Genomic DNA, 23,394 nt, shown 5'->3' with positions numbered 1-23,394 from the left:
AGATGGAAGGTGATGGTATCCTGGGTCAACGGATTCACAACTTGCTAATGTTGCTGGCATTTTAACGTTTACACTATATTCACAGAATGAAATACAGCTGGAATTAATATTAGTATCCTTATTCTTTGCACAGGTTTAGGCATTTCTGCATAGTTCTATGCAAAGACTTATCGCTCTTTGATGATTTGAATTTTATTTTAATACCATCTAAATGCATTTGCCCACTCATCCAAAATTACTGCGGGTGATTCATTTTAAGTTCTTCTGAGAAGTGTAAACTTTTAAAAAGAAGGGATTCTATCATTTTTTCAGTAAAATGGGGTAATATTATAAATGACCTTGGGAACATTAATTGTATGTTTCATAAGGAGAATTTTTTCAAGCCCACAACATGAATATTACTATCATGTTCTGGCTGTCCACTTTAATTTTTCCATGAGTTGCATTTTTAAAAAATCCAATTTAAAAACTGGTACAAGACTTCATTACTTACAGTTTAAGTGTGAAAATCGTGGACTAGACAGGAAGCTACCCTGATCCTGCCAAGAGGTTGAATGATCTAACCCATGAACATGGCAACTTTCAGCAAAGCTTCTGTCACCCTGAAAAAAAGTACAGATTTCAGTAAAAGGATTACAACATGCAAGGATCAGGATTCCTTTAAATGCACTGAAAATAAAATGGAACCCCAACATCCCAGCAATGCCACATCATGATTTAATACAATTATAACTTTTGTAAAAAATAAGTGCACATTAAAGAAAATATGGAACTGAAGAAAAGGAAACCACCTGTAGTCATAACAGCCTGACATATTTTGTTCCAGTCTTTTTTTCCTGTGGATCAGATTTGTAAACATTGTTATAAAACTTTGTACTCTTTGTTTATTTCCATTAACACTATTAACGTTTTTGAAGTCATTCTATTATCCTAACCTTTGGTTTATGTGTTACTCATATATTTTCTAGTGGATATTTGATGCTTTGCTCAGCTATTGCTTTAACGGGCGCTGAGGTGGTTTTCAATGTTTTACTTCTATAAATAACACTGTGGGGAATATCTTTAAATTTATAACCTTTTCCATATTTAGAACTATTCCTTATGACAAATTGTTAGGTGGAAATACTGGGTCAATAAAAACAATCTGATATTTTTAAATACATTTAGCTAGACTGCTTTCCATAATAATTATACTAATCCTCTTAGTCATTCAACAAATATTTAATAGATAAATAAAAGTGACACAGAAAATATTCCTCTTTTCATGGAATGTATGAATGTGCCCTTTTCCCCAAATCTTAGCTAAAAATGGAATCATAACCAAATAATTTTCCTAATTAAAAAGATTTTAAAAGGATGCTTCAATATACTTTCCTGTGATAAGTAGTAAAATTGCAATGTTTTTCTCTTGAATGTTTTTTAACTATTTACTACACTTCATTATTTTCTTTCTTTTACTCATTCATTCAACAGTAATTTATTGGGTCCCTACTATGTGTTGGTCAAAGAGCAAATAAAACATTAAGGAATATGGGCAGGGCATCTAGTTAGCAGAAAAGCTTTAAGTAAATAAATTGTCTACACAGAAAACACAATGAAAATCTATGATACAGGCTTTAAGAAAAGGAATAGGAAGAACTAAATTTAGATTTGAGGTTCTGAAAAGGCCCCTGTGGGTGTGATATTTGACTGCAAGGTAAGTAGAAACAAATGAATCAACCAGTTGAAAACTTGAGGGTGGAGGCTAGGAAAGTGGGAGGTAAGTGGGGGAAGAGACAGTGGCAGGGAACCATGTTCCAGACCCCTGTGGTGGTGCCCAGTGAGCCCATGGTGCCCATGGTGCAAGCCCCATGGCTTGGGCACGTTGAGTATGGGGAAGTGGTTACAATGAAATCCAGAGGCTGGATTTGGATTTGGGATTTTTTTTCCTTAGGCATAATCAGAAGACAACCAAAGGCTTTAAGGAAAGGAATGACATGCTTTAATTTTTATTTTTCAAATATTACTCTGATCTCTTGTTAGTGTGCAGAATAGTGTGGCACAATTGTGGAGAATTACAGGTGTTTTAGTGATGGGATAGAGAACTATGATGACCATCTGAGGGGAGAAATTCTATACTGTTAAAATATTAACAAGGATGTAAAAGAAGTTAAAAGCATGACCACAACCCTCAGATGTTCAAGATGATCAGATTTCATGCACCAAAAAGGAGTTTAGGTGCTTTTAAGATGAAGGCCTGAGGTTTTTAACCAAATGATTTTTGGTTTTCACAAACTATGGGGATTTCATAAGTAAATAAAGTATCTAAAAACTTGATAAAAAATTTTAGGATCTCTGGTAAGAAAAGGATATACATTATGCCCCAACTGTATCACAAGAACTACTTCAGGATAGGTTGACATGGGGCAACTAGAGGCAGGGATAAAGCTAGCTAGTACAGCTCTGATGTGAAATACTAAAGGCTTGGGTGGAGCTGGAAGATATACCAATGGAGAGAAGAGTTATGTTCTCAGCCAGAGCTGGAAATCCCCATAGATTCTATATGATGGATGAATGAGAAAAGCATTAAGAAATGATTTCCCACCAAAAATGTCTTCATGATTATGCACCAATAACAGAAGGAAAAATGAGGAAGAGCAAACACTCATGTTTTGCCTGTGACATCTGGGCTGAGAAAGACAGTGAGAGGCCAGGAGAGGCCCGGTTGAACGTGTGGCCCAATGAAGCACATGGCATAGTGATGACTCAAAACGGTGCCTGCCAGAGGAAGGATGAAACAAACACACAGAGATATTGAAATCCTATTCATTCTTCCCAAGAGGTATAGTTTTAAATTTCTAACACAAAATCAACAGGCATAAAAGCATAAACTGTGATGTTCACAAAAAAGGACATATTTTTATAAATTTATATTTGTAATTATGGAACCAGATTCTTGACATGACAGTTAAAATATGACCCTGACATATTTCATTCTTAGGAAATTTGGAAAATAAAAATATGAAGAAAAAAAGCAACAAATTAAAAATAAACCTAATAGCATAATTTAAGGGTTATTTCTTCCAGTTCTTTGAAAACATCTCTTTTTTGGGCCCATCAAGTCACTGGTTACATGTACAAAGGATGCATTTGCAAACACCCTCTTGTTTTCAAAAAGACACACATAATTTAATAAGTCAAAGTGATGACAAAACATAATTTAGAAAGATAGCCAGTCCTCTTCTGTTTTATTTTAATCCACCATAATTAGTATTTATTTAAAATGATATTTATTGAATATTGCACCGAAACTTTGTATGTTTCAGGTTTGGAACATTATAAGTAAACAATTATACTACACCTTTTTTTCAAAGATTTATTTATACATACAAGAATGAGGGTACAGGCCAGAGGTGTGGGGTGGGGGTGAGAGGACCCACCAGAGACAAAGTGGGGAACAGAACAGGCAGATTGACTGAAGTACACTGCTGAGGAGAACAGCGGGTGAGACAGGAGAGGTCTGCTGTACCATGTGGGTCACATTCCTGTATGGGTATTGAACTCGTGCTGCACTAGCTGTGGATAGCTTCATAGTGCTGTGCTTAATTAACCCCTTGCACCACCAGGGAGGCCCCTATACTACATTTTTATATTAAGATCACCACTCCTCTGTCATTTAAGATTACATAAAGGAATTTTCTCTATCATTTTGGTTATACCACAGTTTATATTACTAATCTCTTATTGCTAGAAATTCAGTGATTTCAGTTTTTTCTCTATATTAAACAGTTGATATAAACAGCCTTACTATGCAAAAAAAATACTTTCTAGTCCTCCAACTATATAATGATATTTGTGGAATTTCTGTGTAAGTAAATTTTACAAGGTAATTGACTATAAGATGGATATTTTGTTCTAATTCTTATCTTTTAATCAAACACGTAAATATTAAAAAGGAAGTATTAGTTCAAAAGGTAGAGTCTGCAATTTTAGTAACCTTAGTTTTTGCTTTTTACAAATTATTATATCCTTAGCACACAAGAACCTTTTTTTTTATTATTGCTGTCTCAACAAGCCAGTTAGCCAGAATTCCCTGCAAAAATTCTAATATTTTCCCTGGGTTTCTTCCACTTCTCTTTCATAACCCTCATTGTAATTGGTTTCTTAAAAGCTGTTCCAACCTGACTAAATCACTGCTAAACTGATCTCTAATGATTAATATTTAATGATGCCCACCAAGAATTTTTCTCTCAGGAATAATATAAGTTCAAAGTTCATAAGACAAATGATACATTTAATTTTTAAAAAAATTTAATTTATCCAACTGTTCCCCTGGAGAAAAGGAATCTGTGGCAGAAATGTTTTCTTGAATTTGTCACTAGTTTAACAATGCACTGTCCCTCCATCTCTTTTCCACATTTAATTCCCAACTCTCCATCAGTGATTAAAAAAACAACCTCTTCCTTGGTAAGTTTTATTCCTATTTGCAAGTTCAATCTGTGCAGACAGCTTCTCAAAGTCTGTCCCTCATACCTCAATCTGCATGGCTGCTATTTAGCTTTTAACCTCCACGAGGGTAAGGTTGTATCTCTATCTATTCATCCTCAAATTCTACAATTGAATCCAGAGTCAACTGCATTATTGGAACTCAATAATGGTTTATACGATCATTTCTAGACCAAAGCTCAAAAAGGAAAGTTTGCTGGCATGGAAAAATGGAAATAAGAGACCGCCATTCTCACATTCTCAGAGTCCTCGTAAAAAAGTGAGAGCAGCAGAAGAGAGCATCTCTGAATCCCCTTGTCACTCACATTTTATGATTATAATCTAAAGAGAACCACTGAATGACCCATATTTCTCACTATGCAAACTTTCTTTGCCACAGAAATCCAAATTTACACAACAATGCTACAAACAAAAAGCAACACTCATCCACAGAAGAGCAGACTCATAAAAATGCCTGCTAAATCAGGTTGATACATTTATCTTTATGCAATTGGTATTTTATTGTATAAAATTCAATATTCCTAGCAACTCGCTAATGAAAAAGAATTTAGTCAGTTGATTTTTGTTTTTTTTTACCTACTTCAGACTTGTCTCATGATTTTAATTCATTTTTAGAAACCAAATCTACCTACAATGGAAAAATATTTGCCATAAACAAGGACACCCAAAAGAATGAGCCACTCATTTAAGAAAAGAGGTAGAAGGCATGAATGGTGGTGCCCTATTGGAAACAGTTAATACTCTTTTAAAGGAAGCATTTTAAAGAAAATAGTGATTACTCACATGAATTTTATGTATTTATTGAAACCTAGTAAGAAAATTAAGTAGTATTCCTCATGTTATTAACATCTAGAAGTTTGGACTGGAGATGATTAAAAATGCTATCTTTATGGGTGAATATCTTTAGTCTTTCCTACTTAATGCCCATAAGTTATTTGGAAGGGTGAAAGCATGTGGCTTGAAAAGGACCGAGGTTTGGATTCCTAAATACGGACTTTTGATCCACTGCTATTTTCACTCATTATAATAGAAAAATCCCAACTCATATTTGGCCTCCTTTTTTTTTTTTTTAACTTTTAAAGAGCAAGGTGAAATCGATGAGTTTAATATTATGGCTAACATGTTAGTCTGGGTCACTTTGAAAAAATAAAAATTCTTCACATTTCAGCATGATTTGATAGCCTGTAATTCAAATGTGGCATTTAAGCATTACTGAAAAAATAGCAATTAAATTTTTGTTAGAAATTCAGAAAGACCGAAGCTAAAAAATATTCACCAACAATTTTACATAATGTATGCTTACTGTACATTCTGGAGTCAGAGATGAGATAATGTATGACCTCAAAAGTCATGCAATCCAGTAGAATGGCATTTCCCAAGTTTCAGTATTCACCTAGAGTTATACATACTATTTTTATGGTATTAACATTAAGATTGCCTTATATCCTAAATCTCTATATAGGAGAGGCTTGAAGCATGGCCAATCATTTGGGCTTAGGGGAAGCATGGAGCTATGTTTGCAAAGGAATCTGCATAGGTTTTCTTATCAAAGCCTGGAAAGTGGTGGTTACAAATGAGATGACTGGGGTATTTATGGAGTTGAAGTTCCCTCAAGTCCCTCAAAGTCCCCCATGGATGCATTACTGTTCCCAAGTCATGCTTGTAAAATTACCTGAACAGTACATTCATGATATATCTTAATAATCATTAAATAAATACCAGTACAGGGGGCTCCCCTGGTGGCGCAACGGTTGAGTGCTGGGCTGCGAAGCTGCCTGCAGCCTCTGCAGTGCCGGTTCGATCCCCGCCCGCCGGTGAGGGTCCCACATGGCGCAGACCTCTCCTGCTGCCCACTGCTCCCCTCAGCAGTGTATTTCGTCAGTCTGCCTGTTCTCTTCCCCGCTCTGGCTCTGGTGAATTCTCTCACCCTCCCACCCTTCTGACTGTACCCAGTGCTTGTATAAATAAATAAATAAATCTTAAATATAAATAAATAAATACCAGTACAATCCTGAATCGCACCAGTAATTGTACATAGCATGTTTTTAAAGCTACTATTGTAGACAATCTAAGAAACAGCTGACCTAATAGAGAGAGTGCTAATAGCCAGTAATGGCTCCGAGCAAAGCACAAACCATGGAGCCACTCAAGGAAGGAGATAAAGCTTCCAGGCGCAAAACATATACGTTGGGTATACAGGTGCTTACTATGAATAAATATGATAAAGGCAAACTCTGCCTTCATAAACTGTGCTGAAAGCCTTTATCAACACATCCTCACCTACCTCATCCTGTAAAACATCTGCTTCTTTAAAAAAGAAGTTGCCTATGAACTCTTCAACAAGAAATTAAAAATGATTTTCCTTCCAGGAGGAGGAAAGATGGGAACAAATCATGCCTTCTGCGATTTTACTTAAAAATGCAATGCTAATTAAAACCACGTATTTAATGAGAGCAAAAAAGGGCAGGTAGCAAATGGGGATTTCTTGGATAAATCCATGCTCCTCTGTGGATTCAGATTAGCAGCCCTGCATTACTGGCTGACTCTTGAACATTCTGTTCTATTTGAAACAGCTGTTCTATTTGGGACAGCAAGGAAACGTGTATGTCCTACAGAAAACCACTCAAGCCTAATGAAAGAGAGGTGATGGGATACTTCTGTTGTCTACTTGGAGATGGAGAAAATGTGTCAGATTTAGCTTTGAATTGACTTATAAATACAAGCTTTTAGGTCACGCTTTGTCAGGAATGTGCTCAGCTTAGCACAATTATTATCTTACGCTCTCAGCCATTGTGGAGGTTGGTTCTGCTGAAAATCTCAATAGCTTTCTAGAAATCTGATTATTTGTATCCTGATGATTGCTATCGCAGTCAACAGGAGGTGGGCTTGAGCCTGGGCTGAGAGAGAACCTGCATTAGGTACACTCCCTGCAGAGTGAGCCTGTTGGCTGCTTCACTGTTTTCTTACATCAGCAACAACATGAAGGAAGCCAGCTGCCATCAGGTTTGGCAATTCCAAGGTGATTTGTCTGTCACAAGTCAGGGTTCCACAACTGTAATGCTAATAGCGATCCTCTTTCAAGCAGATGTGGGTAAAACCCTTCTGAATACCTTATTACAAAACTCTTCTCAAAGGACTCTGGAACATATGTCTGCTCTCTGAATTTCCACTGAAGTTTACTGGTACCTCCTTTCCAGCATGTATCCTTTTCTCCTGCACTATAGTTAGTGCAAAGGTGCTGAAGTCCTAAGGGTGGTAGTAAGACTTTCTTAATATGCCCTTTTCTTTAGTCCCTAGCACATTGCCTTACTGAGTAGAAATGCCACACATATTTTTTGAATGTGGAATTTTAAAAACAATAATGATAACAACAAATGGGAATACTCTATAATTGGAATGGAAGCGTCCAAAGAGCAGGGGTCTATGTCCCTGGTGATCACTGTTGGCCAGTAAATCTACCATCATCTAGTAAGTTCTTCACACTCAATGAGTATTTGTTGAATGACCAGGTAAGTATGATGACTTTCCAAAGAGTTTGGGCAGTAATTATTTGATTGGCAAATAAAAAGAGGAAATAATTTACATAGCATGTAAAGGAAGAGAGAGTAGTAGATTGGTAATTTCTTCTTTCACTAGACTAGGGATTGGCAAGAATTTTTATAGGGTGTCAGACAGTAAATATAATAGGCCTTGTGGGCCATACAGATTCACTTGCAACTACTAAACTCTATTTTATACTAATTATAATAAAGTGAAAATCAAAATTAACAAGCAACTATAAACCAGAGACACAATACGGGGGTGGGGGGTGGAGGGAGGAGGAAGTAGGATGAAAACAAGGTGAGTGGGAATTGTATGGGTTCTATAACCATGACGAAAATGCACACATTGTGCAAAAATGAAAAATGATGTAAAAAATATATAAAATAAAAAACAAACAAAAAAACAGAGTGTGAAAGCAGTCATGAATAATATGTAGACAATTTGGGTGTATTCCCATAAAAATGTCCATTACAGGGCCTCCCCTGGTAGTGCAGCGGTTGAGTGCTGGGCTGCGAGGCTGCCCGCAGCCTCTGCAGTGCCAGTTGGTTCCCCGGCCGCCGGCGAGAGTCCCACCAAAAAAAAAAAAAAAAAATTGTCCATTACAAAGCAGTCAGCAGGTGACATTTGGCCCATAGCTGGTATTTTGCTGTACCAAGACAGCTGTACACAAATTATCTGTTAGGATTAAGATCACTAGGTAACTATTCCCTACTTGATGGATGACCACACCTTCTATCTCTCATCTGTCCTATGTCCCCACCTCAATAGATAGTGAAGTGCTTTGCAATATGGTAGCTGCTCCGTACATGTTTGTTGAATTAAAGTGAATCTTACACTAACTGAATTCCAGGAACCAATGGTTTCAGTAGAACCAGAAACTCAATCCTGCAATGTATCTTTTCTTTGAATTCTGTCCTAGCAAAACATGGGAGAAGTTAGGAGTTGATAAAATAACATCTCATCAAACAAATGTAGTAAGTGGAGCACCTTCTCTCTTGACAGAAAGTTACAATCCCTCCTATTTTTCAGGATGTCAATTACTAATTCAAAGAAACTCTTTTGAATATCTATCCATGAAGCCAAGAAATTAATGACTTGACTCTTTTACATACAGTTAAGCTCATGCTTTTTTTGAAGTTGCCTCTTTTCTCAGTGTTTAAATTACTTATTTTGGGAAAAAGTAAAGCAGATGATCATTGGTATTTGTAATTTGTAAAATGTAGCCCCTCTTTTCCCCTCCAATGACTAAAAATCATGAGGTATTTTCATGAGTTTTGTGTTAGATGAGTACATTATTTCAGGCCAGAAATTTGACACATACGATGATAGTCCACAAATGATCAGTGAGCTAGATCAATATTTAAAAATGTTTAAGCAGTATGCATGTAGAATAATGTCATCACAAAATATAAATTGTGGCCTTTCCTGCACCTTGCACTATCTACTTGCAAGTTTCCAAACTTATTTCTCATTTTACTAAGTGTTGACTTCACTTACAAACCAGGCCCGATTTCCTCTTTGGCTACAAATATAATTTTAAATATAACTCCAATGTGATAATTTGCTAAACATGTGAAACCTTCTTGGCTTTGCCAGATGATACTATGGAAACTGCACTGATTTATGGCAATCTTGGTGCCATGAGACAGCACTGATTTACCTGATAGTAAATCTAATTAAATTGGGAAATAATGTTTTAAATGTTTCATTTACTCTGTTGAACTAAGAGACATCTATAGTGCTTATGTGTTTTTGTAGAAAACAGACTTTTACTTATTAAAAAATGTAATCCTACATTTGGTGACTTTTAGAAAAATTAAGGTATATGAAGTGCAATTTTAAATTCTAATAGTCTAATGGTGGAGGACACTGATTACTGACTTTAGTCAGATCCAAGTTTTCATCCTGATTCAACCTTGAATTGCTGTTAACTATGCTTTCTTCAGTGGTAATAGGAAGTTACCACTGAGGGGTTGCCAGTCTGATAGAGTTCTGTGAGGAGCAAATGAGATAATGCATATAATGTGACATTTCATGTGGTTTGTTTCATTTCATGTGGTTTGCTCAAAAATGAGTAGTGGTTATTATTAGCTATTGTTGCCTAAGTCTTGCACTTCAGTTGAATGTTAGCATCATTCCGTTAAGTGATAGAGAAATGCTTGAGTATATAGGACTTCATGGGAATGTTGAAAGATAATTTAGTGAACATAAAATCTGTTTTATGAAAACAAGACCACTACCACAGTCAGTAATACCAATCTGTGAAAATCAGGTAAAAGGCAAAAAGTTGCAGTAAGGTGTCAATTACATAGTATAAATATTAGTTTGGGATGGGTGCTTAAAGTAGGTGCTCACTTTAAGCAGACCAAGGAGGACCCATGGAAATAAACTCTGTCTTTATATCTACTAAGCATTCAATCCAATCACATTCAGAGGAGGAAAGAACCTTCTTAGAAATAATTATGTTTGTCTGTAATAAGTAACTATATTTAGCATGATGAATATTCATAAATATTGAAGATTTTAAGAATATAAAAAAGCCAGACGAACCTTTAGTTGTTGTTATTTTTTCCCCCTAAAATGACTTGGAGTATATATTTAAATAGGGGTGGAAATCCTCTGTAGGTCAGTGTTCTCAGTGGAAGGTAGTGTTGTCCTCTTGGGAAAGATTACAACACCTTGAGAAGTTTTTCAATATCCCAACTCAGAATGGGGGCTGCTACTGGCATCCAGTGAGTACACTCTAGAGATTCTGCTAACCATGGTTCAAAACATAAGGAAGCCTCTTGAACAAAGAATTATCAGATTCAAATGTCTACACCGCTTGCTCTAGACCTTCAGGGTCAAATGAGCCTAAAATCACCCACATGCTAGGTGGATTTTGTGCAGAGCAGAGAATGGCACGTTTTTTTGCCAGTATGTTCAAGTCTTCCTAGTCTCTGGAGTTGATTCCATGTTAATGAACCATATACTTAAGTATTGTTATGAAGTTTGCATCCTCAGGAAAAGAATGAGCATAAAAGACAAGGCTATATTCCTCAAAGTGATGTTACTGAACCAAATGGGGAATTCAATGCTAAGAGTAACCAGACTTGTACATAGAGGAGGGTTAACTATCCACAATAAGCATTTGACCCCACTAAGAGACCAGGGGTTGCCTGGCTCAAATTTTGTAAGCAGCATCAGTTCCCATAGACAAACAACATATTAAACTACAATGGCATCAACCCAAAGTGCCCAGTTAAAAGTTATAAGCACAATCTTTGGATTTTTATCCTCAACTCCCTCAAAATTGAAAACAACCTATTTCATATGTCAAGGAGAAGCTTTTCCTTTATGTGCACTCTTACACAAAGCTTGCAGAGCTGCAGAGAAGGATGTAGTCCTTAACACTGATTAATGCTCAAAGACTGAAAATGTAAATAAAGGACATTACTTTGAGGCTTTTGATTCTGTACTTGGTGCCATCTCGGTGCTGCTGGAGAGGCTCTCTGTGCACTCTGTGTTTAGGGAACCGCCCATCAATTCTCTCCGAGAAGCTGTGTGAGTCCTGGAAAAACAACAAGGGTCTAAGCTGGTACATGAAAGAAACACTGGTCCCTGGTAACAGAATAAGAGATCGTCAATATGTAGATAATAATTATAGGTATTTCAAAAGAGAGCTAGGGAAATCATAGGTCTTCAATGATAAAAAAAGAAAATGGTTAGTTTGGATGCCCCATACAAATAAAAAATAGGGTCCCACAATAGTTATTTATATCCTTTTCACAAGACTTCATGCTTATCTGAAATAACTTATACTCTTCAGTTGAAGGAAAAAAAGGTTTAAATAACTAAGTGCGTTGTCCAAGGATGGTCAAGAATGACACATGCCACCTTTAAACACTGTGTACTGTCCCCTGCAGTCATGCTTAGCATCAAAATAGTCTCCTTATTAAAAAAAAAAAATACTTTTAAAGCTAAGCCCTTTTTCTTTACTAGTTCTTAACACTCTACCTTTTAATTGTTGTATCACATAGATTTTTAAATATAAGGACAACTTACCTGACCTCAATCTGAGGTGGACTTGGGACCCAGCCTTACTCTCTTTCTACAGCACCAAATATGTAATGTTTAAGTGTGCAATTGCAGAGATGAGCCACTTTTTTTCCAACTATGTTAAAAAAAATGAGAACGACTAATATATGCTCAAACAAGAGTAAAGTCAAGCTTATGTAAAGGAGGAGAGGTTTACTTTTACACTTAGAATCATAGAATACATACAGCATTAGCAAGAAATCTATGCCCCAATACATTGTCACATACATGCTAGTGATGCCTCTGTGAGTAGCACCATGGTGATAACACTGTTCAAGTTCAAGGCCCTCATTTTATGAAGGAGGAAATAGCCTGTGAGACATAAGCGATTTTATCTGGTACATGAGTTCTGACCACAACTTAGGTCTTTGGACACTTTTCTATAGTGTTCTGGTTTTCTGAAAAGTCTTGAGGGTTTGAAAAATAAATTTCCATCTAATAAAGTCCTTATGTATTTTTATGTAGGGCTATGTCTGGCTATTTTCATTAAAATCATTAAATAAGCTCTTTCTACTCATAAAAACAACTTTAGAGTACATATAGGATTGGTTTTAAATTAGAGGCAGTAGGGCAAAACAGATGTGCTTTGCTGTTCATACAAAGAACTAGATCCCAATTGCAAATAATTTACACCATGCCTCTGTTTCCTAAGCTGTAAGATGGGGGAAAATAATGTCCATCTATGGACTCACCAAGAATTTGAAAAAATGTGACATAAAATATTTAGTTACTGCCTTCCACAGAGCAGTGTCTACTACTTGCTAATGAACTCTTTTCTGCTTTAAAGCTAAAGGTTTCAATTTTAATGACTGAGATGGGAAAGCATAATTCTGAACTTTAAAAAATACTCTCCCTAAAAATTCACTATACAGACATATTCCTATGTGAGTGTGTGTCTATATCAACTAGATTTGTAGATAAGAACTAGCTCATCAGGTGAAAAATAATAACAATAATAATAATAATAACAACAACAATAATAAACCTTTTGGTAACAGCAGAGAACGCAACTTTTAAATTGTTCCTATGAGTGTTCTGTTCAATGTAAACCACTCAGGAAAAAAGTAAGTCACTGTAGGTTAAACTTTGTTTTTTTTATATAATGGAAAAAGATAAGCATCTATTTCTTAGTGACAAATGCCACCTGCTTCCAAAGCCTCTTGCCCATGCTTCATTCATTTAGATGACTTCTGCTAGCTAGAGAGAAAAAGGTAGAAAGGATATGAGTGTAATATAATGCCTGATAGCACACTGGGACATATAAGAGTGGGTGGAATTCACATCTTCCTGAACCTTGGCTTCATAATTCTTTGGTTGGAATTTAGACTGCAAATGTAGAATCAAATCATGAGAAAGCAGTGAAACATCAGTAAAATATTCTAGAAAAACTTGGTTTTGTTCTATTTATAAGAGCCTAAATTCCCGGATATATCAATTCAACCCTGAATCCCACACAAATGTTTAGTTACTGAAATATCGACACACACTTAGAAAAGTTAATTTTAAGAGTGCAGACCTCAGAGCAGCATCGTATCAGTGCATTCAATAAATCAGTATGGCATGGCGAGGCTGTATTTATGACTCTTTATATCGCCAGGTAATATGTTCTAGTTAGACAGAATCTAAATTTAATCTAGTTCTAGTTTAAAGTCAATGTGAAATAAGAGTTTTCAAAGGGAAATTCTCACTATACACTAACTCTCAGCCACACGGGGTCAAGAAGTTGTAAGTTTCTTAAAACTTCCCATTACATATGCATCCCACGGGGATGTGTGAAGATATTCCCTGGCCTGGATCTGTCTGGTAGAACTGTATGGGTGGCAGGGTTATTTGCTTTGCATCTTTCTCCTATGGGGAATTTAAAAATTTTACAGTAGGTAAATCCACACACTGACTTGATAAAATATTGCTTTGTGGTTAGAATTCTATCACTAAGTGGCATGGGATGGAAAATCTAAACCTCTATGTGGACTTGAATTCATTTAGCGCAGCATAAGGATAACCTATACACTATTATATCTCCAAAACAAACAGTACCATGGAAATTTGTAATTTAGACAAAGGAGATAATTCATAAATTAAAATTGCTTATTAAAATAGTTATCTATTATCAACGCAACCTATTATCAGCGCAACACCTGTTAATTCCTAGTTTTTTCTAATTATAGCTAAAGCTCTGGAGAACCAAATGGACTTGGAGTAATAGGGTAAACATCTCTATCCTCCTACATTGTGCTATAATATAGAAGTTCCATTATTTTCAATCCTGACTTCACAAATGTCAATAAACTCTGACAAAAACGGACTGCTTAAAATCCCCAATGTTGTTCGTTTTTTTTTCCTTCCTCCCTAAATTTCCTTTGCACATCAGGAAGATGTCAAGTGTTCTCACTCAGATAAAAATAATGGAGACAAGCCAACTCTTTCTCACTCTGAAGTCTTTGAAATCTTCTAGTAGGCTCAGTTTCTCAGGAACGGACTCCAGATGGTCTAAGGCTACTCGGGTGCTCTGGAGAAGAAAACATACGGAAAGCAAAGTTATAAAAAATTATTAAAACTCTCAGAATCCAACTACTAAAAATCAGTTGTATGACTGAAATAAGCAGTTCAAGCTGTAGACTGAGTGAGCGAATAAGAACAGATATAATAGTATTTCTAAGATAAGTATATCTTTTTTAATTAGCAGAATAATTTCCTTTCAAAAAATAGATGAGATGTATCTGCAAGACTGACTCAGATATAAAAACTCTTCCTGGATAATTGCTTTCAACTGCTATGCTATGAAACTTTCTTAGAGCATTTCATATTAATATTAATTTACAAAACTGCTTCATTGAACATCAAAAATAAACCACAAGGTAATAGTGAAAAATAGATTAATTTGCAGTAACTTATCATTGGAGCATATTTGAGATCATTATATGTTGCCATTAGAAAAAAAGGGAAGAGTTCTCAACAATTATTTTAGTTAAAAAGGAAAAGAGGACCAACTCTGAAAAGACTTGGGAGAAATATCTGAAATTAAGTATTTGTGACAGGGACATGAGATCATGTGGATTATAAATCAATAACTTATACAGTCTTTGATTAACTAGGCCCTGCTTTGCATCTACCATTATAAACATTAAGTGGGAGCGATATGAAAGTTATTTCAAAGTTGGTATGAACTAAGAAGTGGTAAATAACCTGAAACCAGAGACGATATCATAGTCATGTCTGTATTCTCAGTTCTGTCACAGTGCCAGCACATACTAGACAGGCAATATCTATTAGCTTTTGAATTGGAAATGAATTATAATTATTCAATGAAATAAACAAGTCCCATTACTGGTGCATGGGAAGAAAGTGAAGTGTCTGGCAAGAATCTGTATATAAGATTGCAGAGAAAGGCTAGTGGCTGCCCAATATTTTACCTGCACCCCTACAGCTCCCATGTGAATTGTTCTGAACAACAGATTATGAGTGCAAGTGATATACGTCATTTCTTGGCTAAGAAAATTGAGAGTCTGCATGTTCTCTCTTCCATCCCTACTCTCCATGAAGACTTTGGAAGCCACATGCTCCAGATAGTCATCCACCCCTTGGATTTCATGTGAGCAAGATGCCAAACATGAGATTTCAGGGTTTGCTAGTTATCACTGCATACCACAGTATTAACCACTGCAAATAATATCTGAGCATTAAATAATTGCAGGCTGATCAGGGAGTCAACTGGCTTGTGCTGTATGTGTGTGCCTGGGGATTCCAAATTGTGAGCAGATAAGGACTTTTTCTCAGGGAGCTAAGTTTTTCTGGAGCAGAACAGGGTTAGCAAGTGGTGTTTTCTCATCCGGTATACCTTTCATTTAGCTTCCTATTTTAAATCTCTTTTCTCACCCTACTGCTGTTCTCTGCCTTCATCTCTGATCCAGAGCTTCTCCAGAATTCATTCGTACTTATAGTTTCTAGGGGGTTTGTGTTGGGATCCAGATGGGGACAGAGAGTTGAGATTCTAATTCCCATTTGCAGACACCATTAATGTACCCATTTCCACTCCTCTAATTCAAGAGCAAACAGGCCCTTTTGGAATTCTGCCAGGTGGAAGGTTATTATCTGCTTCTCACTTTTCCATTGAGAGGCGCTTGGGCTTCACCTTCTCTGTAATCGGGCTGTTTTCCTCTCAGAGTTCTACTTGGAGTTACCGCCATCTTCAAGTTGTCGACAGGTACAGCAGTGATTCTATTCATATTATTTTCCTAGTTTAATTTTTGAAAGGAGAGCAGAAGGGCCTTTACTTGACCATTTTGAGGTTGGAAGTCTTACATGTTGTTTCTTCAAGTTTATAAAATCTTCCTTTTCAGGTTCCACTGAAAGGATTTAGTATTTTGTTCCTTCTACTTAACATTTATATGACTGTTAGCCTTCTTGCCGCATGTGCTCACTTAAACTGCCTTGCATTTTAAATGGCTTCATTTAATTTTTTCATGTGTAAGAAAGATTCATCAAAATGACATGTTTCTTAATATAGGCTCCAACATGTAGGTCTCGGAGAACAAGTAGTTTTAGCCACTATATATGCTATATTCATTTAAATAGTAAAATTACAGACTTTTTCCAAGGATTATATTGGCTCTTGAACAATAAAATACAAATAAATGCCATGGTGATTCTAAAGCAAAATTTTATGCATTGAATAAAATCTTAGTAAACAATGATTCCAACAGACACTCGTAGTTTAAAATTTTATTTTCCTTTTTATTCCACAATTTTTCTCATTCATAAGCAAACCTCTGAAGGTAGGTTAAGTATATTAAAATAACTTTTTTAAAATAAGCAAATGTTCTCTTCCCCTAGTTAGAACATAGCATATATGAAAATATTTTTGCTTAAAATTTTCAGTCAACTGGTTGACTGCATGAAAAAGTGTTTTTCTTACATGCTTTCACATACTAGTTTATTTTGACTATTTTATTATGTTATTGGATGCATATTCAAATAGCTACATTTTTTTCTGAGTGAACCATGAAAAACTCCTTGGTTGCTTTGTTCATAGGTACAAGACTTTTCTACTCCCCTTCCTGACCCCATCTTGCCTCACCATTTATTTTAGTCATGTATTATTTTATATTCCATTCCATTTTGGGTCTTTTGCTCAATATCAGTGATACTTTCTGGCACACAGGCCTTTTCCTTCATCCTTGTGCTTAAATAAATCAATAAATATCAAAGATACATCTAGGTCTTCTAGAAAAATCCACAAGACATAGATGGCATGCTTCCTGTACTTCAGGAACCTTCCATTTATCAGAGGCAAGATATATGCAAGTGCAAAAGGTGTACAAATTACAGCAAGAAAAAAGTTAAGTGCATATAAGTAAATTACAAGTACTGGTGCTGAGATTTCTAGAGTATTTGCAATAATAAGATGTGAAGTAATGAAGACAATGAGTCCAGGCATCTCTGGTCTCATAATTTCTTGGTTAAGTGATATGTAAAGAATTGCATTCATTTTCTGATCTTTTACCTCTGTCTATATGCATGCAAGTGTGCTTAAAACCACCAGCTGATATACAGATGTAAAAGTATGCATATACAGTGGCCTCCCTGGTGGCGCAGCGGTTGAGTGCTGAGTTGTAAAGCTGCCTGTAGCCTCTGTAGCACTTGTTCGATCCCCGCCCACAGGGCGAGGGTCCCACATGGCGCACAGACCTCTCCTGCCCACTGCTCCCCTCAGCAGTGTACTTCGTCAGTCTGCCTGCTCTGCTCTCCCCTCTGGCTCTGGTGAATTCTCTTACCCTCCCGCACTTCTGACTGTACCCAGTGCTTGAATAAATAAAGAAAGAAAGAAATCTTAAAAAAAAAAAAGTATGCATATACACATTCAAACTTTTTTTAAAATATGAGATTGGCTAGGATTCTGTGATTAGTCTTGTATCATTACATGTCATTTCAATTTCACTTTCCCCCCAAAGCAAACAGTGATAGACAGGCAAAATCCATTAGCAGATGAATAGTCTAAAATAAGGAACTGGTCGAATTTTAGAGATGCCATGAAGACCTCTAGCATGCCGGCTGCTAGGGCAAAATACCTTGAGTAGAGGGAAGGAAACTTAATTTTTTAAGTTCGTTAATTATTTCTGCCTTACATAGTCTGATGCTTCAAAGGGCACAAATAAGTCCCCATTGTTGGAATTAAGGAAATATTTTTTAAAATTTTACAGTAATTGGACCAGCAAATGATAACTGCTTAACTTGTTTTTAATTTTCTTAAAACAATATTCCAGAAGAACTAAACCAGACATCTGCAAAGGGATTATAGACTGTTTTTTCTTTTGAAAATGTTACTGGATAGTAAATTTCCTATCAATATTGAAAAACTAAGAAAAATTAACAATTAAGTTTCCAGTTCATAAAGAACCAATACACAGTCTGTAACAATTTAACTCAGAGGCTTAAAGGGACTGGATTTCCACTAGGAGAAGTTGCAAAGCAAATGATCAATGACTCCTAATTCTGTTAAGCAGTATAGTGAAAAGAATGAGACAAATGCAATACAATTCTGAACACACCACTATAGCATATAAATACCATTGTTTCCCCTATTATATAGCCAAGGCAAATGAGGACTGAAGTGTAAATAACCTCCTCACACCATGTGGTGGCAAAATTGGGATGCATATCCAAGCACTCTGAATACAGAAATGACAGTATTCTTATTATATAAAGAAGGTATATATTTTCACAATCACTGGTGAAAATGCATAGCTATGAGAAGTTGTAACACTGATTACATAACATCCTAATCCACCTTTAGCTATCAAGTGTCTCAATAGCTATACTTTGGGGCTTACAGTTGGAAGAGATTTTTATATTCTTATTTGTTTTTTCATGATACAGGATTGGCAAAGCCAGTAAGAATTTCATCCTGCCAGTGCTGAAGTCTCTGCTCAAGACTATGCATCCAAGTGCTCACGTGCGTGCGCATGCACACATGCACGCGCGCATACACACACACACACACACACACGGCATCATTTCTGTGGAGATGAAGTAGTTAAGAGATCAAGTTTTATGATACTAACACTCCCTTTTCTTTTTCCTAACATGCAGCATAGCAGAGCACACAATTTAGCCATAAGAGTTGCTTCAGTAAATGTCAGTTGAATAAAGGCAGACTTACTATGTTCTAATCAACCCACTGAATCTTGGCTTCTTTATTAAAAACTGAGAGGCAAAAGCTAGTCTTTCTTCATTTATTTTCTCTAGACTACGGGAAAGACCAAGTGGCAGAAACAACAGTGAAACTAAGAGACCCTTTCTATTAGGCCCTGTAGCTTTTGCACTTATAGATAGGTTGAGATTTCTGTTGAAAAGGGCAAAAATTAGGCTGTCTTCAACACACACACACACACACCAATTGCTATGGAGTTGAGCAGTTTTACACTGGTCCACAGCACATTTCTCCTAAGTGGTTCCTTTGTTTCAGACTGCAAGGAAATTGAATTATATGGTAAGACAGCATAAGTAGCAGCAATTAGGAATCAAAAAGCGACTTTACTGCAGTTCTTAGATTCCTGTCTCCTGTACAAAACGCTTAAGAAATAGATTTAATCATAGGTATAGCTTAGTAAATATACTTTTCTTTGTAAAAATACACATGTGCTTATTTTCTTATTAACATATAACAACTACCATTTTTATAGTGCTATTGAAATCATATGTTTTGAGGTTTAGACGATAAATAAATTAAAGGAGACACTGTCTATATTTTTATTTTAAAAACAAGTGTGTGTATTTTTGGCACTATACAGATGTTAAATAAACAAGTTATGAAGCAGTTTATTTGGGTTGAAAAATGCAATTCTATTTCATTTGGAAAGAGATTCACTGCAAAACTTTCTTGACAAATGGCTGAAAGATGGTAAAAGAAACCGAGTAAACAAGTTTCAAGGAGAGGAAGGGTGAGATCATAAAAAGGATAGACTGTCTGCCTTTTCATTTGTGGTGACTTGATCCAGCACAGCTGTATCAGCTTCATAGGACTCTCTTTTCATCCAAACTGTATAAGACACTTGCTGGAACCAAACGAAACAGTAGCAGAGAATAGGCCGGCAGAGTCATTTTGTTGATGCACAGCTTTCACTTAGCCCCTGTGCTCAAGGTTGGGTTAATTCTTGGAATATCACGAGAGCCCTCTATTTCTAGATTGTGTACTTTAGGAGAGGTCTAAAAATCAGACACCCACTTAGAAGTGTTTACATGTGTCCTGGAGGAAGAGCGTATGTAAGGCTTGTTAAATAAAAACACCAGCAAACAGGACACTCTGAAATCAGTGATTATATTTGAACTAGAACTGAGAATACATTTTGTGAACAAAAAAAAATTCATATATGTCTCCCTATAACACCATTCTAATCTACAGTGGTAGATGATGTCCTTTCGAAAGCACAAATTTATAAAAATTGAGACTAAGTAGCTATCTTCATTGAAAGTTTGAGTAAAGAAAGTGTCTAGGTACTTTCCTACTCTTGTTCAGAACAACTTTTTCTAAGCGAAGTAATATATGAAACCTACAGAATCTGCCATTCCAGATTATTGCTTTTTCTTTAGATATAACAAAATTATACATTATAGTCACCTATGAGCTTATTAACTAAACTGGGGGATACTTTTTTCAATAACACCAAGAATGAGATGAAAGAAAGACAGATAGAATAAATATCTCATCCTTTTGAGGTAACCTCTTCAAAGATTTTTCTCACCACTCCCTAAAACTGACATAGAAAGACAAATGAGGTCTAGCTTAGTGTCTTCCATATGCTGAACAGTGCAGAGGCTCTTGCAGCTACTCGAGCAGGAGTGACTTGAGATCTAATTTCTGTGAAGTCACTTTATTTTTTAAAGTTGAAAATAAAATGCGTGCATCAAGGAAAGGTATTTAAGAAGATCTGTCCAAAAATGATGATTGTATGTTAATAATGGAGAAATAGTCAAGGAACGAGAGATCAAGTTTAGCAATATCTGCTAAGAAATTATGTATCTGAATTTGCTGGTTCCAGCTATATGTTTCCAGCTAGGTGATAAAGAATAGTGGAGAAGTGGACAGTTTGCTAAACTGGAAATCCACATACTTGATCTGTGGGTATTGCAGGCCCCAGTAGTTAGTTATTTGTATTTTGTGGTTTAGGGAATATCATGTTTCCCTTCCCTTCTAAGTTTCAGTCTTTTATTGGCAAAATGGGGATAAATAATGATGCCCTTTATTATCCTATACCAACAGCCTAGCTGTCATTATCAAGTAAGAGAGTGAATGTAAAAGGGTGTTGAAAATTGTCAAGTCCTTTGTAAATAGAAGGTATATTTTTTAAAAAATGCTAATTATCTGAGGGACTGTCAACTCTGGTTACTCTCACATAGAGAAGAGATCAGTGACTATCTCCAATTACAGCTAATAAAAATGAGTCAATAGAATACTAAGTAGAAACCAGGCAAATATAATTAAAACTATACTCCATATTTAAAACACATTTACTGTTTCCACAGACATCATCTAAAATATGAATTAGAACTGTAATGGCACATAAACTACTTTTGTACATACTGTGCCCTCGGTGGAGACGACTCCCTCCACTCTCCTTATCAGGTTAATACTTTTCCCCCCAATATTATGAGCATTTTCAAGCAAACTGGAAATCTGAAAAAAATTTGCAGAGATTACCTATGCGCCCATCACCTAGGTTCAAAATTAATACTTTGCTGCATTTGTTTTATCACATTATTATTAATCCATCTATCCATCCTAAGGCTATTGACTCATCCAACTTATTTTTTGGATGCATTGGAAAATAAATGCATTTATTAGAATAATTTCCCCTAAAGACTTCATCATGTATGTTATTAACTGCACTTAAATATATGCTTATTTTAAAAATGCAACTTCACTTGAACATTTTACTGTAAATTTTGTATCTAATGAAATGCACAAATCTTAATAAAGTAGGTAGCTTTTATTATCTTTCACTTCTTTCTTAGGAAAGACTTCCTGGCTTCACAGAGTCCATCACAAAAGTTCTTTATTGTAGCATGAGACTTCCATTTTTAATACTTATCAGAATACTAATGTTACATTTGTTTGTGTGATTGATTCACTTGTGTCCACACTGAATCATCATTAAGCATCATGAGAGTAGGGGAGGTCTGTCTTTGCTCATCCCCAGCAGCCTATGCAGTGCCTGCCAGAGGAGGAATTCAATAACTGCTTCTTGAATGATCTTATGAATTTTATTTAATGAAGGAATGACTTTCATTCATTTATTCCATCTGCAAATATTTACTGACTTACTGAATGTTTAGTTTACAGTGGGTACTTTTCTAAAGATAGCTGAGAGCACTACAAGTTAAAGATGCCTGGGGCACAATCTTGGTCTTTTAGGCCACAGTAAAGATTTTGTACTTTATTTTGAATGACACAGAAGGTTTTTTAAGGTTATGGGGCAGAAGAGTGATATGCTGTCATGTACACACAAAAGGAACCATTTGAAAAATGTCAGGCTGCTAGCCCCTTACCTCCAAGTAAGATAAGAACTTGTGGAGTTTAGGATTCCTGAAAAAAGATGCAGAATGGGGACTTGCTCTCAGAATGGGGACTGGCTGAGCAGCAGAAACTCTGAAATCCACCTACGGGATGCCATTTATGTGAAGCTCCAGGAGAAAATTTATTGAGAGAATGCATTGAGTACCCTAAGACCAAGCACGCCATATTAAAAACTTTTGATTTACTCAAAATATATACTGCAAGGACACTGCATTCTATGAACTTCTGAAAATGTCCAAATATACACAAAATGTCCTCAATAATGCTGTTAGATTGTTTAGATTAATTAGATAATGTTTTCATTTGTGGTAGATTTCTGCTTATGGGCAGGCAGCCAGATATAGTGGAAATCAGGAGATACAAAGTTATTTCTCTGCTTTGCCAAAACTAGTTATATAAATCTGAGAAAATCATTTAACATGTGCCTCAGTTTCCAAATCAGAAAAATAGGAAAGTAGAATCTAAAAATCTCTAGGAGTCTTCTGGTTCTAGTAAGTTCACTATAGCTTTCATTACTTACCATAGTAGGTTGGGATCTGAATTTTAAGGCTAAAAGAGGGGCGGGGGTATGAAAAGAAAGATTTTATAAATAAAAATGTAAAATAAAGAGGAAACTTTACATGGGATTCAAAGGGTTAATATTTACTCAACAACACTTGTAGGAAAATGTTCACTCTTGTATGGCAGAAAGCAAAGCTAGTGATTGCATCAGAAAA

The 23,394-nt window shown here is 35.9% G+C and overlaps 1 protein-coding gene across 6 annotated transcripts in view; it reads right to left on the bottom strand.

Moving 5' to 3' along the window:
- The window catches only part of CEP128 (centrosomal protein 128), a 373,385-nt gene that overhangs the window by 7,096 nt on the left and 342,895 nt on the right, over window positions 1-23,394 (bottom strand). For 4 of the 6 annotated variants that reach the window (XM_054691882.1, XM_054691883.1, XM_054691884.1 and 1 more), the window contains 4 exons: window positions 21,686-21,778; window positions 14,537-14,614; window positions 11,465-11,578; window positions 494-602 (listed from right to left, as the gene is read on the bottom strand). In XM_054691882.1, coding sequence (XP_054547857.1) covers window positions 494-602; window positions 11,465-11,578; window positions 14,537-14,614; window positions 21,686-21,778 — 394 coding nt within the window. The remainder of the gene's footprint in view (window positions 1-493; window positions 603-11,464; window positions 11,579-14,536; window positions 14,615-21,685; window positions 21,779-23,394) is intronic. The other 2 variants (XM_054691885.1, XM_054691886.1) reach the window with 1 other exon arrangement.

This window comes from Talpa occidentalis, unplaced genomic scaffold, assembly GCF_014898055.3.
Source record: "Talpa occidentalis isolate TD23 unplaced genomic scaffold, MPIMG_talOcc4v2.1 talOcc4.11, whole genome shotgun sequence".
NCBI lineage: Eukaryota > Metazoa > Chordata > Mammalia > Eulipotyphla > Talpidae > Talpa > Talpa occidentalis.
The sequence above is the reverse complement of the archived record's forward strand: the minus strand, read 5'-3'. Positions and strand labels throughout refer to the sequence as shown.